Source organism: Danio aesculapii, chromosome 10 (assembly GCF_903798145.1).
Source record: "Danio aesculapii chromosome 10, fDanAes4.1, whole genome shotgun sequence".
Lineage (NCBI taxonomy): Eukaryota > Metazoa > Chordata > Actinopteri > Cypriniformes > Danionidae > Danio > Danio aesculapii.
This window is the reverse complement of record NC_079444.1, coordinates 43,114,976-43,134,122: the sequence shown is the minus strand read 5'-3', so window position 1 is coordinate 43,134,122 and position 19,147 is coordinate 43,114,976. Positions and strand designations below refer to the sequence as shown.

The following is a 19,147-nucleotide window of genomic DNA, read 5'->3' as shown; positions in this document are numbered from 1 at the left end:
TCTTTCCTCCGGGTGCTCCGGTTTCCCCCACAGTCCAAACACATGCGCTATAGGGGAATTGGCTAAGCTAAATTGTCCATAGTGTATGAGTGGGAATGAGTGTGTTTGGATGTTTCCCAGAGATGGTTTGCAGCTGGAAGGGCATCCGCTGCGTAAAACGTGCTGGATGAGTTGGCGGTTTATTCTGCTGTGGCCACCCCGGATTAATAAAAGGACTAAGCCGAAAAGAAAATGAATGTATGAGTGTGTGTCCTGGTCCTGCAGATTGGGGGTTGAGTGTTGGGCTAACGACCCACCTTGTAAAAAGTAGATGTTGCAAATCACTAAGATGGTGTGGGTAAATGTCAACTTCAATATAAATAGCCCTGGGAGTAAGTAAGTATATGTTTAATAGCAGTATAGTTTAATAATCATACTCAAGTAAATAAATAATCGACTAAATAAATCTTTTAAATTTACCGTTAGTAATTAATCTTATTAAAACTAAAATTAAAGTATAGTTAAACACAAAACATGCATAATATTTTTAGATTAAATTCTACATTTATATATATATATATATATATATATATATATATATATATATATATATATATATATATATATATATATATATATAATTATATATATATATATATACAGTTGAAGTCAGAATTATTAGCCCCCCCCCCCTTTTTATTTTTCCCCTAATTTCTGTTTAACAGAGAGCAGATTTCTTCAACACATTTCTAATCATAATAGTTTTATTAACTCATTTCTAATAACTGATTTATTTTCTCCTTGCCATGATGACAGTAAATAATATTAGACTAGATATTCTTCAAGACACTTCTATACAGCTTAAAGTGACATTTAAAGGCTTAACTAGGTTAATTAGGTTAACTAGGCAGGTTAGGGTAATTAGGCAAGTTACTGTATAAAGATGATTTGTTCTGTAGACTATTGAAAAAAAAATATAGCTTAAAGGGGCTAATAATATTGACCTTAAAATGGTTCATAAAAAAATTAATAACTGCTTTTATTCTAGCCGAAATAAAACAAATAAGACTTTCTCCAGAAGAAAAAATATTATCAGACATACTGTGAAAATTTCCTTGCTCTGTTAAACATCATTTGGGAAATATTTAACAAAGTAAAAAAAAATCAAAGGGGGGCGAATAATTCTGACTTCAACTATATATATATATATATATATATATATATATATATATATATATATATATATATATATATATATAGTTCTCAGCATAATTGAGAACATCCATTTCTCAGTGAATATAGGCAATGTATTTTTGTGCATTTAAACAAAACAAATTTATTAAACAGATATATTTATTCAAATGATATTTTAGTCACCAAACATATTTAGAAATTGAAAGATAATACAATTAAATTAAATTATTTTTATTCTTTGTTTTTATTTCTCTTATACTTTTATTCCTGTTTACGTAAAGCAATTTGTATTGCCACTGTGCATGAAATTTGCTATAGAATAAACTTGCCTTGCCTAAATATTTTCCATTTTTTGCCTCTCTTGATTTTTCCTCTTTTTAATTTTGTATTTAATATTTTTCTTTAACATGTACATTTGGGTGTGCTAGTTTTTGGACCGTTTTCTTGTTAGTAATCTTGTTAGATAAGCTCCAGATAAGTAATCTTGTTAGATAAGCTCCAGATTTGGCTTCAGTACGGACTAATCTAATGTACATGCACAAATATAATATTGCAGAGCTTCCTATTAAAAATATGAATTTAAGAGAGAGATTTCTGAGGAGTGAACTTATATATGCTGAGCACTCTATTGATTTATTTAATACAATTAATTAAAATAATTCCTAATAAAAAATATTAATTTGCTATCTATTTTTACAAATTAAAAATGATTAAATATAAAAATGATTAAACATTAACTATATATATATATAATTATTTAAACTGTAATAACACCTCAAATAATTGTTTATGTCATATGATGTTTATGTCAATAAATTGTTATAGTTTATGTCTTAATTACAAAGTGCTAAAATTAATTAAAGCTATAAAGATCTAAATATAATAACTAATAACTAAATCTGATTAAAAAGAGACTTCATGTGGAAAAAAAATGTTAAAAATTAAAAATGTAAAAATATATATATCATATATATAAATATATATCTTGTGTTCAACAGAAGAAACTCAGATTTAAAGTTAAAGGCAGGTAAATGATGACAGCATTTTCATTTTTGTGTCACCTGTCTCTGTAACTTCTTGACTGGTGAGCTTGTGCTATTTTTCTTTATTATAAATTCTACCTTATTTTTTATTTTATTCCAATGTAATGCTCTAATGTAATTTATTTTAATGTAATGTCATTTTAATGTGTAATGATTTTAGCGTCAGTCTCTGGTGGCTCCTGGCGGTCAGGCCATGTAATGACCCCCTCATCCTCGTCCTCATCATCTCGCGTCAACAGATGGCAGCAGCGGCTCGTTTCATAAACGTAATTCCTGACTCCATCAGGAGCTATCAAACTCCATTAACAACACTTCCAGCCAAGCGTGTCAAATAAATGGATATTTGTTTCCCCGGTAATTCTAATTTCCTTTCCTCTAATGTAACAACTCCTCCACACTGTATAATGATCGCTAATAATAATAATACAGATGAAAACTTTGCATAAAGTGCTAGGTATGTCAACCAGGCATTCTGCACTCTTGTCAGTCATAAATGTGAGTTAATAATTTACCCACAAAATATCTATTTATTAATTTACACGCCGTCATGTCTGTTGCTAGTCATTTCTATTTGCTAGCTAGCATATAATCAAGCTAACAATTAGCAATCTGCGTGGAGTAAACAACGTTTTGCGGGAAAGGCTGCTCTAACGTTACTTAAAAACTATTAAGTGATTTCTGATCTTAAAAGATTTTAAATACAGCTCATATTGTATACTAGGTTCTTTTTACTGCACTTTCATGCTTTTAGGAGTTCAACAGTTGCTAGTCCTCTTAGCCTACTTTACAGCCAGAACAGCTTGAAGAAATCAGTTTAGAAATAACATATAAGCAAATGTTCAAGTGTTTACTTTTATGCACTGTTCCAGTAAAAGAAGATATCATTAACTCACCTTTATATGTCATTCTTTGTACCGAAATACTTGGAAGAACTCTTCTCATCCATATCAAACAAACAATGATCATGTTTGTCAAGTAGCAAAAATTAGGCTGCCACATTGGCTAACAAGCCACCTTTGGCTAGCATTGTGTCCCTCATATGAAAACGTTCTTTAATAGTCATAGAGGCTAGTTGTGTGGACTTTGAATTAAGGCCAACAATAACACATTCATTTGAGAAAAATAACATTAATTTGTTATTGTTGATCGCTTCATAATGTAAAAACATTGAAAAGTAAAATGTTTTCTCTACATTCACCGAACACATGCAGAGAATATTCGGTTTTCAAAACTTAATGGTCACAAAATGTTCTTACATATTTTGTTAGCTGTAGTAAAAGCGGTTTACATGAGTCATAATCATAGCTTTTGGAAAACATCAAGCTGCTGACATTATGGATTATCTCACTCATTTTACAAACAACCAAAAACACCAAGAGAGTATTTGAATGCTGTCAGAATGAGCCTATAATTCAAAGCATAAAAGCAGAACATGTTTGTTTTGTATTTTTAAATGAGGCTTAGTTCAGTTTTATCGCAAACAAATGTGACATTTTTTTATTTATAAGATATGCTATAGCTCAGTAACATCACACAAACAAGAGCTGCCTTCCTAAATATCAGCACCTGATATTGTTTTTATATGCTGTAAAATAAATATCCATCCATCAGTTTTTCATATTTTGTGATTTTTTTTACATAATTTTTTTCTTGTATTTATGCTTTTGGATCACATTGAATCTTGATCTTTCCTCCGAAAACTTTCTTGGGACCTGTCAAGTTTCTATCTGGCTGTAGGCAATGAACATTATACACTCTTATTTTGTTGATGAAATAAACACTGATTTCTTATATAATAAAATATATATTGTTGCACTGGCACTGGCACTGATTGGCTGACGGCACAGCACCATAATGACATCATCTGATTAATATTCAATTATCCATGTGAGCAAAATTAAATAAAATTCACAGTAAATGGTTTGTTAAATATGAGACGCTATAACTTTCCACATTTGTTTTGAGCTGCAAGCTTTACACTTTCATGTGTCAGGAGTATTTAGTAAGTTTTACATTTTAGAGTGGATATTCTTTATTATAGTAACCCAGGCCTATTCGAGTTTCTTAATCAGCGAATTTAAATTAATTTTGCATCAAAAGAGCATTTTGATATCAGTAAAGGTGTCTGCAACTTCTGTAAAGCATCAAATCACCGTCATATTAGCTGTCAAAACACGTGCATAACTGCAGAAATTATTTTTCCTTTATAAAACAAACAAACAAAAAACAGTTGATGATTGTGCATGTCTATTATCATACACAGAATGTAAAGTTGGGTCGGTACCTTAAAATAGTATGAATTTGTATTGAAAAAGAGAATATTAATACATTTTCTCTTTGATCCACTTTGGGGAGAACCACCCCGGTTTTTTTTTTATTTCAGAGTGCAGATTGCAAGTTACATACATACATATACACATACATACATATACATATATGTACATATATATATATATATATATATATATATATAAAGTTTCTAAAGGCCGCGGACCAGACGGAAACACCATACTGCATCAATGTGTTCAATATTTTAACAAGGGCCACTCGTACGCTGTAATCGTGGACATGATGTCAAGTCTACATGGTGTAAACATCTGCTTAAGGACTCTCTAGTAAACTGAACGATGCCGGTGTTACGGTTTAACTGGTGTGTATTTAGATGGCTGTATTAACATTTCCGTCGTGTTTCATCTGGTGCAAACAGCCAGATTTCTTATCATTGCATATCTTGTCATGTAGCGTGTTGTTAGGACACAGGGTTACAATGTAACCTGCTCACCTAATGTTTTACGCTCCTAATATTTATATTATTTACTAATTAATAACCACCTCATGTGGGGCGACGCAGTGGCGCAGTAGTTGGTGCTGTCGCCTCACAGCAAGAAGGTTGCTGGTTTGAGCCTTGGCTGGGTCAGTTGGAGTTTCTGTGTGGAGTTTGCATGTTCTCCCCGTGTTGGCGTGAGTTTCCTCCAGAAGCTCCGGTTTCCCCCACAGTCCAAAGACATGTGGTACAGGGGAATTGGATAAATTGTCCATAGTGTATAAGTGTGAATGAGTGTGTGTGGATGTTTCCAGAGATGGGTTGCAGCTTGAAGGGCATCCGCTGCATAAAAACATGTGCTGGATAAGTTGGCGGTTCATTCCGCAGTGGCGACCCAGAATTAATAAAGGGACTAAGCCGAAAAGAAAATGAATGAATAAATGAACCTCATGTGGAACTCTGAATCTGCGTCTCATTTCAGAGTCTGCTACTGTCCAACGGAGGTCGCATTTCAGTCACGGACGCATGCTTTGAGAGTCTTCCTGAATGAATGAAATACAAGGCAAGGCAAGAATGAAATGCAAGGCAACCCGGGATGCTGAAATATAATTGGCTAAACTGGCATTGGCCGGCTAAACGACCAAAACAAAGACAGCGTTCTGGTATGTAACACACATTTTCAAAGAAGAATATCTTCAGCATTGTTTCTCAGATAAACAAGAATGTTCACTGAGCATGTTTCACAAACATATTATGGTATTTTTATGCTTTAGAAGAGTCAAAAACTTACATACAGCACCTTTAAACCAGCACAATAACACACTCTACTAAACACTCAGCTTAATTATCAGTATTTGTGAAGCAGGCCTGATTTCCCCCCTGTGCTCCATCTCCGTGTTTCTGTCTCTCCAATCCATCTCTGCTGTCCGTCCATTAGAGCGAGATGCTCCGGGTAGCAGACTGACCTCCTTACCAACGCTGATGGAGTCCCCAGAGAGACGCGCGCCCCATTTAGACATGCTGACGGAGGACTTTCAGCGTCTTCTCTGCAACTCAGCTCCTCTATTCAGACTCCACATCAGACGCATTCGATCCCATTCAACTCTCAAAGCGTGTCCTGGCACGACACACACAGACTACCTGGAGGATGAGTAATGAAACGGCAGACTGAAGGGAGACACAACAACATGTATATTTAGACCTGGCTTATAGGATGTGAGAGTACTCGAATGATGTCGCAGGTCAATTTCAAGCCTCTGACATGTGAAAATATAGGCCAGAGTCACAATTTAAAGGGCACATAGTTGACCTCTTTTTTCTGATTTAATATTAATATTCTGGTTCTTCTGAGTGTGCCAGTTTAGGTTCAGTTTAAAACACAATTCAGATTGTTTTATTATAATGTGTTAAAAAGTGTCATGTTGGGGGCGTGTCCACAGCTCGCTGATTTATGGGTGTGTTGCTTCACATGTAAATTAGTTTTACCTAACAAGGGGGCGGGGCCATGAGCTCACCCGCTCTGTGTTTGCAACAGAGTCTGACAGGCAGACTGAGAGGAGCAGGAGTGAGAGGACTTGCATAAGTCGTACATGTACGACTCGGACACAGACCAAGCAGAGAGTACAAAATCATTTGTGTCTTTGTACAGTTTTACAGCCAACTGTGTGCTAGTTTCAAGTACCGAGCTTGTACACAGTAACTAATAACCACACACACTGAATTAACTTTGACTGAGGCACCGGATGCGCCGCTCGAAGCCGCGACACGGCACACCAGACACTCTCTGTGGCGCGGCAGAAACATGAAGTGTCCCGAATTCTAAATATAGGTTTCTGCAGCGGTCCGCGGCGCCCAGCCGTCGACTTGAGTGTACCCTGATAGAAACCGATGTTTAGAATTCTAAAACACATGCTAGTTAAGATCACAGGGAGCTTCTGGGATCGCGAGAAATGCAAACGGCTGAAGTATAAGGTAGACTCAATGAGAAGTACACATGTTTGCAAACCTACCTAAAGATACAACCAATAATTCCGATTAGAGCGATCATGTGGAGAATATTGATCTTGTGTTGAGCCCAATGAGCCTTGCATCTAAAAATAGAGCTAGCGTGTTCCTTTAGTGATATCGCTTCGACTCACGCTGAAAATGGCGGACGTTAATCAACAAACTGAGGACATGATGACGCGCCTGTCAATCAATATTGGTGGGCGGGGGGACCGCTCTCCTACGTCAGGTAGCGGTCGATTTGAAAACCGCTCTGATTGGTCCACCGTTTTTTATGTTGTTAAATTGAAGAAAAAAAAAGCACTGGGTGTGTTTATATCAGCCCAATATGACGCTCTATACACCATACATGCACATATGTCTGTCCAAACAGCTTGAAAAGTAGATTTTTTACCATAGGTGCCCTTTAAGATCAGCAGTGGCATGAAGAAACAAATTACCAATGTTGGGCAGTAGCGTCGCCACAATTAGTGACGCTACTAGCTTAACTACATTTCTCAGTAGCATAGCGGTAGCGTTGCTACTTTCTAAATCAAATAGCTTTTCAGTAGCGAAGCTATTTTATTAGTCAAGTAGCGCATCCACACACGCTACATTTACCAATCACAGATCAATAAGAGACCGCACCAACATTCACAGAGCTGCAAGGCAGTGTCTAGCCAATGAAAGTAAATCCATATGATGGCGAGCATGATGATTTCTTCTTCCTGTATTTACGGTGATTGACAACAAACTTTTTGGCGTGTTACTGCCACCTCTGGTCGGTGTCATCGCCAACCAAATTAGGCTAACATGAGAAACTTGCTTGATGGAAAGATGACTGAGGGAGAGGAGTTATTTCTGAAGCAGGATTTTTCGTGAGCATGCCTCGAGAAGTACATGTTAAGATGCAATAACTTAATTTCTGATGCTGTGCTCAAAAAATACTTTAGTAATTTATAGTAAATACTTCTATAAATTACTGTGTTATGTAGTGTAATTTATTAATGAAGAGTTGTAAATATATATACAATATGCATAATGCTTACGTCGAAATATTTCCCTTTACTATACATTACTATAGTATATTAAATGTGTAACACCTGCTTTTATTGGATATTTTGTTTTTGCTGTTATATACTATAATGTGTTTCTGTTTAGTACAGCATATTATTTACAGTAAATAACTGAACTGAATTCTGCCTCATGTGTTTCATTGACAGTTTTATTGACCTCTAAGATGTGATTGACTTGGATTTAAGTTGCTTCGATTTAAAAATAAAAATTGCGAAAATAGCTTAAATGTAGCTACGCTACTTTTGCCATGTAGCTTTTAGCTTAGCTTGCTACATTTCCCAGGTGGTAGCTTTTAGTATAGTTAATCTATATTTTAAGTAGAGTAGCTAATAGCTTAGCTCACTACATTTTTCAAGTAGCTTGCCCAACACTGCCCAAATACTCAAATGACAGTAATCGAGTAGTTTTTCCTCAGGGATTGTAATTTACTAAGTAAACCGAGTACATTTTCAGTGCTGTATTGGTAATTTAACTCCACTATTTTCCTTCAAACTGCAGTAACTACTTTATTATTTCTGGTCTATGGTGTTTAGCGGAATATAAATATCAGTCCTGTGATTCCTATCCAATTTAAGGTGCTGTGTGTAGGTTTTTGACTCATCTAAAGCGTAGACATACCATTAATATGTTTGCAGATATTTCAGAAACATGCTCAGTGAACATTCTTGTTTATCTGAAAAACAATGCTGAAGTCAGATATTCTGCTATGAACATGTGCGTTACGTGCTGGAACGGCTGTCTTTGATTTGGTTCTTAAACTGGCCCAATGCCACTTTAGCCAATTATATTTCAGCAGCCCGGGTTGCTTTAGTGGAAAACAGCATATTTCATTCATTCAGTCAGAAAGGCTCTCAGAGTATGTGTCCGTGACTGAAATGCGACCTCCGGTGGACAGATTCAGACTCAGATTCAGAGTTCCACATGAGGTTATTAATTAGCAAATAATATAAATATTACAGATGTAAACATTAGGTGAGCAGGTTACATTGTAACCCCGTGTCCTAACAACACATTACAAGACGAGATTTGCAGCGATAAGCAATTTGGCTGTTTGCACCAGCCGAAACACGACAGAAATGTAAATACAGCCATTCAGAAGCACAGAATAGTGCACTCACTGCACTCCAGTGAATTTGTAAGGTTTATAATCTAATTAATACATATTAAACCTCTTCAACATTATTAAATGTAGATGCTGAATCACTAATATGTGTTGGCTCGCAGAGTCACGGTTCTAAAGTTCAATTTCAAACAGTTTATTATATTTTCCAGATGTGAGGTGAACTATCTGCTGCTGCTTTCAGTAGTATGGCAATAAATGTCATGTAAAATGGCATTCAAACTCACATTATGAGTATTTAACACTGAATAAAGCACATGAGCTGTACCTGAGCTGATCAGTTTATCCTGTTGTTCACCTGTGAGAAATACAAACAGTTTCTGAAATATAAATTTCAGGTGTTGGTAAGGACAAAAACTCCTTTTAATATGGAAAATATTAAGTGTGTTACACTTTTGTACATATCTTGCAAGAAAATGTATTATTTTGTTGAGTTCCTCTCCTAACGTTCCTTCGGTCAATATGTGGATAAATCTTACCCTTATTTCTTACCCTTGGAAAAACTGACTGATGAGTAGCGCCAGAGGGAATCTGCAGACATTTTTTGCCACTTCTGCGCAGAATTTTGGTAAAAATTTGATTTATGCAGAATTATTTTGGAAGTATCGTCACTAAAACCTTAATATATGAACTAAAAAGTAACACATTTATAACTTTTATTTATTGTGTACAATGCAAATCCCATTAGATCCACTTTATTTGGTAAACAAAGCAAGTCTCTCATATAATATCTCTACTAAAAGACTGAAAATATTAATTTACAAACTATATTGTGAATAAACCATATGAACATTTTCATATTAGTCAATAATATCACTGAAATTAATTTAAAAACTGAATAAATATGAATTTACACACATTTACACAAGTAAATAAACAGAATCAATGATGAGCTAAACATCTGCAGATTCCATGTGGGCCTACTTATGACTTGTGTCAGCAATCTCAGGATTTCTAGCATATCTGGAATCTTCTATGAGAGTTTTTGGAGAATGTATCTTGAAAGACTATTTATATTTTATTTTAATTCATTTATTTTTGGTTAATTTTACCCTTCAAAAGACTTGAATTACTAACCGATGGGCGATTGTATAATAGATGGCTATATTATTGTATATGATGACATGAGACCACCTGTTCTGTCATTGTAAATCTTTAAATAAATGTTTAAAAAAAAAAAAGTCTGAGCTTGTTTGTGCACTTGTTCCTGCGCTTCTGACAACTCTTTACCATTTTAACCATTTAGAGACGGTTCATGATGGTTAATGATAACCCATTTCTGCAGATTGACCACAGGTCCTCTGGAAACTGAAGATCAGAGCATGTCGACAGAAAGACGCATCAATCTGGAGCAGAAACTGCAGTGCTGAAGGTTAGAGGGACGTCCAGGCCGACAACAGGACCCACAACACTGAGCCAGCTCACAATATAGTTCACCCTCCTGAAAACACAGCAGAGCAGCAAACTTCACAAACACACCACACTGTTCTGATGGTAACTCCATTACACACGTCACTCACAAATATAAAATGCTGCAATTCCTTCTGTAAAGCATGCAGAATTTTTTTTTTTGGTGGGAAAAATATTGGTGAGATGAACTGTAATGCATTCTGCTTTTTGAGTGTAAAACAGTGTGATCTATGTGAGCGTACTGACGAGTACAAACGGTTCATTTGTCAACAGACAACCACAGCAGAGAGAAACTTACCTGTTTTGAGCGTGGGCTAAATCCAGAGCGGGTTTCATGAACTCCTCTGTGCGACACGGATGAAGCATGAAAAACGGCTGGCCAAGTAGAGGATGTTCCTGCACACACACACACACACACACACATTAATACACACATATAGATTAATACATTCAAATTGTAATGCATACAAATTAATACACAAACCCAAATATAATACACACATCACGACACATACACATTAATACACACACAATCATGCACACACACATACATAGATACATACATATATACACTAACTGGCCACTTTATTAGGTACACCTGTCTAACTGCTCGTTAACGCAAATTTCTAACCAGCCAATCACATGGCAGCAACTCAATGCATTTAGGCATGTAGACATGGTTAAGACGATCCGCTGCAGTTCAAAGCGAGCATTAAGCATCTGAGTATTGCTGCTGACCATGTCCATCCCTTTATGACCACAGTGTCTCCATCTTCTGATGGCTACTTCCAGCAGGATAACACACCATGTTATAAAGCCTGAATCATCTCAGACTGGTTTCTTGAACATGACAATGAGTTCACTGTACTCAAATGGCCTCCACAGTCACCAGTTCTCAATCCAATAGAGCACCTTTGGGATGCGGTAGAAGGAGAGATTGGCATCAGGGATGTGCAGCCGACAAAAATGCTATCATGTCAATATGGAGCAAAATCTCTGAGGAATATCTCCAGTATCTTGTTGAATCTCTGCCACGAAGGATTGAGGCAGTTCTGAAGGCAAAAGGGGGTCCAACCCGGTACTAGTAAGGTGTACCTAATAAAGTGGCCAGAGTGCATGTATACATGCGTATATATACTCATGTGTACACAAATGCTCACAAACATGCACATTAATTGACAGACACACTCCCTCACACACACAGACATGCACAAACACACATAAATACATTCTCTCACACACACACACACATACGTATATTAATACACATTCATGCATCCACACAGACACATTAATACTCCACACACATACATACATAGACAAACACGCACACACATGCCCACACAGACACACACACACAGCTGTTTGTTAATGCCTCTTCTGAGCTCATTCTCTATAAAGAGCAGGTTCTCAGAGTCACACACTGTAAGGCAGACATTAAAGCACAGCCACAACATGTGTTTTTCCATCTTAATTCCGTGTTAACGAGTCACACAAGACTTTACACCAGTCCAACGCAATTACCCTCAAAGCTCTGGATAAATGAACACCAGAATTACAAGCAGATCAGACTCCAGCAGATCTGTGGTGTTGAGGCTGAACACACGTGTCCCAGAATGCCACAGCACAGCGTCTCACACACACAAACAGACCAGCCAATGAGCATCTGAGCTCTGAACATTATGTTATTAGGAAAGTACCACATACAGTTGTAGTCAGAATTATTAGCCCCCCTGAATATTTTTTTTGCCAATTTCTTTTTAACGGAGAGACCATTTCAAATTATAATATTTTTAATAACTCATATCTAATCACTGATTTGTTTTCTCTTTGCCATGATGACAGTAAATAATATTAGACTAGATGTTTTTGTTGTTTTGTTATATCGTTCTTTATGGATACGTACCCCTGCATACATTTCTGGAGAGCGTCAAATACCTCCCAGGGGCTACATTTTTAATGCAGTTTTAGTTTTCGCGAATCCACCAGAGGGCGCTGTGTACGCGTTTTCCAGATTTCAAATTTCTCTTGCGATTACCATTCACGCCTGCTGTTCTCGCGTAAATCCACCGCTGTCGACTGACTGACTGTCTGATCCCCCCACCCCCCACCATCCAAAGATCAGGCAAGTGTTTGGGGGTTTGTCATCTTCAAATTGCAGTGATATTAGAGATCTTCGTGTCATCTTTGATCGAGCTCTGTGTTTTAACATCTGTTGTTCGTACATGCTTTTTTCGCCTGAGGAACATCGCAAAAATCTGAGATATTGTGTCAAAGAGATGGAGATGCTTGTCCATGCCTTCATCTCTTTACGGTTGGACTATTGTAATGTTCTGTTCACTTCTCTGAACAAATCTTCGATGGAGCGATTGCAAGTTGTGCAGAATGCACCGGCGAGGCTTTTAACTAACACCAGTAGGAGGTCACACATTACTCCTGTGCTTAAGGCACTTCACTGGCTTCCTATCAGTTTTAGAGTAAATTTCAAGATTCTGGTCATTACCTATAGAGCTCTGCATGGTCAGGCCCCCCCCCCCCTGTATATTCAAGATCTTTTTACGCAGTCACTCTTGTAGTCGGTCTCTGAGGTCTTCTAGCATAGACCTGTTAGCCATTCCCAGAACTCGTCTTCAGTCTAAAGGTGACCGTGCCTTCTGTGTGGTGGCTCCACGGCTCTGGAACTCTCTCCCGAAAGCACTGAGAACTCTGGGATCAGTTGAACTTTTTAAAAAGCATTTAAAGATGCACCTTTTTGGTCAAGCCTTTAATTAACATTATTAGTGTTTCTGTATTTGGATTTTTAACTTGTTTTAATATGTTTTAGCATGTTTTTCTTTTATTGTTACGTGTTCTTTTAGTTATTTTCTTTTATTATGAAGCACTTTGTGACTCAATGTCTGGGAAAGGTGCTATATAAATAAACCTTTACTTACTTATTTACCATCTGCTTCCCTTAACCCAACTGATACCCAGAAAAACCATTTTTTTACCAGGTTTTTTAGATTTTACCACATTCTCATCCTGTTATTTACTTATTTTATTTTTTGGTTTTTGTTTTTGTCTTACCCACTTTCTGGAACCGTTCTTCATAATAATAATAATAACTATGACAATATTAATAATAATAAAAATAATAATAATAATAACTATGAAAATAATAATAATATTAATAATAATAATAACTATGACAATATTAATAATAATAAAAATAATAATAATAATAACTATGAAAATAATAATAATATTAATAATAATAATAACTATGAAAATAATAATAATAATAATAATAATAATAATAATAATAATAATAATAATAATACTATGAAAATAATAATAATAATAATAATACTATGAAAATAATAATAATAATAATAATAATAACTATGAAAATAATAATAATAATAATAATAATAATAATAATAATAACTATGAAAAAAAAAATAATAATAATAATAATAACTATGAAAATAATATTAATAATAATAATAATAATAACTATGAAAATAATAATAATAATAATAATAATAATAATAACTATGAAAATAATAATAATAATAATAATAATAATAACTATGAAAATAATAATAATAATAATAATAATAATATGAAAATAATAATAATAATAATAATAATAATAATAAATATGAAAATAATAATAATAATAACTATGAAAAAATAATAATAATAACTATGACAATAATAATAATAATAATAACTATGAAAATAATAACAACAACAACAACAATAATAATAATAATAATAATAATAATAATAGCTATAACAATAATAATAATAAAAAATAATAATAACTATGAAAATAATAATAATAATAATAATAACTATGAAAATAACAACAACAACAATAATAATAATAATAATAATAACTATGAAAATAATAACAACAACAATAATAATAATAATAATAACTATGACAATAATAATAATATTAATAATAATAATAATAATAATAACTATGAAAATAATAATAATAATAATAATAATAATAATAATAATAATAACTATGAAAATAATAATAATAATAATAATAATAATAATAATAATAACAACAACTATGAAAATAATAATAATAATAATAATAACTATGAAAATAATAATAATAATAATAATAATAATAATAACTATGAAAATAATAATAATAATAACTATGAAAATAATAATAATAATAATAATAATAATAATAATAACTATGAAAATAATAAAAATAATAATAATAACTATGAAAATAATAATAATAATAATAATATGAAAATAATAATAATAATAATAATAATAATAATAATAACTATGAAAATATTAATAATAATAATAATAATAACTATGAAAATAATAATAATAATAATAATAATAATAATAACTATGAAAATAATAATAATAATAATAACTATGAAAATATTAATAATAATAATAAATATGAAAATAATAATAATAATAATAACTATGAAAATAATAATAATAATAATAATAATAATAATAATAATAATAATAACAACTATGAAAATAATAATAATAATAATAATAACAACTATGAAAATAATAATAATAATAATAATAATAATAATAATAATAACAACAACTATGAAAATAATAATAATAATAATAATAATAATAATAATAATAATAATAATAATAATAATAATAACAACTATGAAAATAATAATAATAATAATAATAATAATAATAATAATAATAATAACAACAACAACTATGAAAATAATAATAATAATAATAATAATAATAATAATAATTATTATTATTATTATTATTTTTCATTATTATTATAATTAATGCAGCAGCTCCTGAATATAACTCTAATCTTGTGTGGGTAAGGTATAAGCGTGCAGTTAACAGACAGCACTTGTGCATTTGAAACAGAATGGCTGCTGTCAGTTTAATCCAGTCCTCCACAACACCAGAAACTCTCCTGCAGATGAACATAACCTGAGTGCAGAGTCACCATCCGCATTGAAATTCCCCACATGGAGCGTCTGGAAGCGTAGCTCTGTTAGCGTTAGCGGTGGAGACGTGCTGCTGACTCTTCAGATTCTCCTGAGCTGCACTTTCTCAGGCTGTGTGTGAAGAGCAATGATTCTGTACTGCAGCAGTCCATTATCATGAGTTCATCTGCAGGCCTCATGGGGGAACCAGCCAATCACTGACGTCGAGAAGGACAACAAACAAACACACACTCCTGCTCTGAACACACACACACATTTCTGTAGAATGCATATCACACACAAACGAATGCACACACACTCATACAAACACACAAACACACACAGACACACTCACAGACTCTCTCTCAGCAGCAGCTGATGCGCACGCTGCACGTGAGGGCACTACATTCAACACAATCTCACGCCAATTCGTAACTTTTTGATTTAGTAGCTAATTTGCATGAATTCATATGATCAACCCAGGCTCATTCTGAGAGTGTAGTCCCGTGGACGTTTCTGGAGACCGCGAAATACGTAGCCGGGGGTACGTACGGCTGCATTTAATTTTTTTAAGCGAACGCTGCGGGGCGGTGTGACGCCGTTCCTTTCGGCGCTTGCCGGCCGGCCAGCCTCCGCGTGGAGGGCTTTCCCGCTGCAACTAGTTTGTCCGGTTAGCTCTTCGTGTACTCTGGCGGACTCGAGGTGCAGAGAGGGGCTGACCACGACGACGACGACGACGACCAGGTTCGAGTCCGGGGAAGAGCGGTTCCAGAAATCAGGTAAGAAAACAAAAACAAAATCCAAAAAATAAAGCGAACCAGTTCGTCACAGGGTCAAAATCCGAAATGTGGTCAAAATCCGAAAACGTGGTAAAAATCAGACGAGGGCTTTTCTTTTTCTGGACGGCTTTTGTGAACCGTCGTTGGTTGGGTTTAGGGACGGAGGAGGGTGGGTCAGCCGATTGGCCGGTCGCACGGTCAATCCTTCTGTCATCCAGGCAGACAGGCGGAAGGCCGTTCGACAGCGGCCTCTAGCGGGTTTACACGAGAACGGCGCGGGAAAAAGCGCGCACAGCGCCCTCTCACGGATTCACGAAAACAAAAACGGCAAAAATACGTACCTCCCGGGACGTATTTCGCGGTCTCCAGAAACGTCCCCGGGACTACGTTCTCAGAATGAGCCTGGGTTGCATTTGATCTACTTTGTACAATTTAGTGATCCACCAATGACGGTTGGGATTAGGGGTGGGGTTAGGTGCCACGCCTCCTTTTTAAAATCGTACAATTTTTACGACTGAATTCGAACGAATTACACACTAAACTGACAAAACGTAAAATACTTACGTTTTCTTGTGAGATCAGGCTGCTATATTACACAGCCACAACTCATCGTAGCAAATTCATTTGCATCTTTGTTGCATAAAAATGATAGACGAAATAACAAATGGGATTTACTTAACAAACAAGATAAATAGCACGATTTTTAAAAATGAAACATCCAAAAAAGTAAATGAAAGAACTGAAACCAGCTCAAATATTCTGGAATAAAAGGTGTTGCGGTAATAGACAATCGTTGGTCATTTGAGACTCCTTTATAACAGCACTCCTGCAAGATTCTCTCTTGTTTTCACAAAAAAAGTTATCTATCTTTCAGTTATATCCGTTATTAATAGACTCTTTAAGTTTTAAGGTGGTCTACAGCCTATTTCTTCAGCGCACATTTTTCAGAAAATAGCCTATTTATTTTATCTGCACATGTTAGGCCTATATTAGACCAGTGTTTCCCAACCCTGTTCCTGGAGGCACACCCACAGTACATATTTTGGATGTCTCCCTTTTACTGATCCATTCATTTCAGGTTTTGAAGTCTCTTCCAATGTTCTGATGAGTTGATTGAGGCGTGTTACATTAGGGAGAGGTTGAAAACGTGTACTGTTGGTGTGCCTTCAGGAACAGGGTTGGGAAACACTGGATTAGGCTATTCAAATATATTTTATTTATTTAAAACTAGCCTATATTAACGTAAATCACAACCTGCATTTACCATTCGTTTTGGCATTAACGAATTATTGAACAGATTATTAATAACGTATCAAAGAACGTTTTACTTATCTCAGTGAAAAGATTTGTATGTAGGCCTACAGACAAATAATAATAATAATATCAGAGCCATGGCTGCAGCGAGTCAGGCAATAGCCTAGCCTATGTCTAAAATGAAACTATTTCTCTTATCAGAAAACATGACAGAGGCTATCCCGAGCTCAACATTGTATTCGATTTGAGCAAATACAAATGTAACCTTGTCAATTATTACTTTTGTGATGTTCAGACCAGAAGCCGTGCCGCGCTTTCTTTACTGAACAAAAAGAAAACGCCTTGACCGCATAGAAACAGTCACGCGTGGCCGACGAGTCCTCTGCATCTCATCAATGCATCCTTGTTTCTTCTGTGCGTAGGTAAATATAATATCATTTGCTTTTATCTATTTATTATATCCATTTTGGGGCAGTTCCGCAAATAACCGAATGGATCTGAAGCCACCATCAAGTCCTGTCCCGCGCCACACTGTTGCATGAGTCCCGTTTGAAATAATTTTAGTCTCAGCACATATATAGCGGTAATTTGCGTTGGTTTCAATTATTCTCTAAGATAAAACGTGATGCAAAAAAGGTTGATTATAAATGAAGTAAAAAAACATAAATAAAAAAATCTGCCAACAGTTTATTAAATATGTTTCTAAATGGTTAAATAAATAAGCCGATAATCAGGCTGGCTTGTGTAGCAAGCCGTGTTATCCTATTTTTCTTCTGAGACTAAAAAACAAAACGCATCTCCTCCTAGAGCTTTCGAGCTATGACCACCAAACTCACACCAGACCTCCAGACTGGTCTGACACGGGTTGCTATATCTTTTCCGACTGATCCGACTTTCGGTTTTCCGAAAAACGTCCCGGGACTGTCGGAAAAATCCCATAGACTTAACATTGAGTCAAACTTTGTGAGCACATAACTCTGCGTCAGACTGTCGCACAGACTTCTAACTGGGCTCATTTAACTCAGACTACCTAACTGCCAATAACTGATGAGCTTTTAACTTTCTGGCAACACCCTAGCAACCACTTTTGGGACCCTAGAAACTGTCCCATAGACTTTCACTGCAAAAGACTCTCATTGACTTTACATTGGATCAAACTTTGTGAGCTCATAACTCTGCATCAGACTGTCCTACAAACTAATGGTTGAGCTCATTTAACTCAGTCTAGCCAGCAGCCAATCACTGATGGCCTTTTAACTTTCTAGCCACACCCTAACAACCAGATACTGCACCCTAGCAACTGTCCCATACACTGCCATTATAGAGGCACAGATTGATATGGCCATGCTGCAGTGTTATGGAGACATGGGGGTTGTTTTTAACTGTTCATACTGGCAAGAAGCTTTGATGCATTATCAGTCTAAGCTGTCAATCAACTCCATAGCAACAAAACAGACTAACCTAGCAACAATATAAGAGCAGCTATATCTCAGCATCAGAACATCGTAGAGAAGCGGGGGTTGGCTTGTTTGACTCATGCTAGCACACCATAAATCCTGTATGGTTCACATGCTAGCAATGACTAGCAA

At 35.1% G+C, this 19,147-nt stretch overlaps 1 protein-coding gene across 2 annotated transcripts in view; it reads right to left on the bottom strand.

The window, feature by feature from the left end:
• Positions 1–9,006: 9,006 nt before the first annotated feature.
• Positions 9,007–19,147, bottom strand: part of atg10 (ATG10 autophagy related 10 homolog (S. cerevisiae)) — a 54,009-nt gene continuing 43,868 nt past the window's right edge. Inside the window, exons 7-8 of one of the 2 annotated variants that reach the window (XM_056466673.1) lie at positions 10,869–10,966; positions 9,007–10,601 (exon numbers count right to left, since the gene is read on the bottom strand). In XM_056466673.1, the coding sequence (XP_056322648.1) occupies positions 10,502–10,601; positions 10,869–10,966 (198 nt within the window). In that variant the 3' untranslated portion in view covers positions 9,007–10,501. The remainder of the gene's footprint in view (positions 10,602–10,868; positions 10,967–19,147) is intronic. The other variant, XM_056466672.1, reaches the window with a different exon arrangement.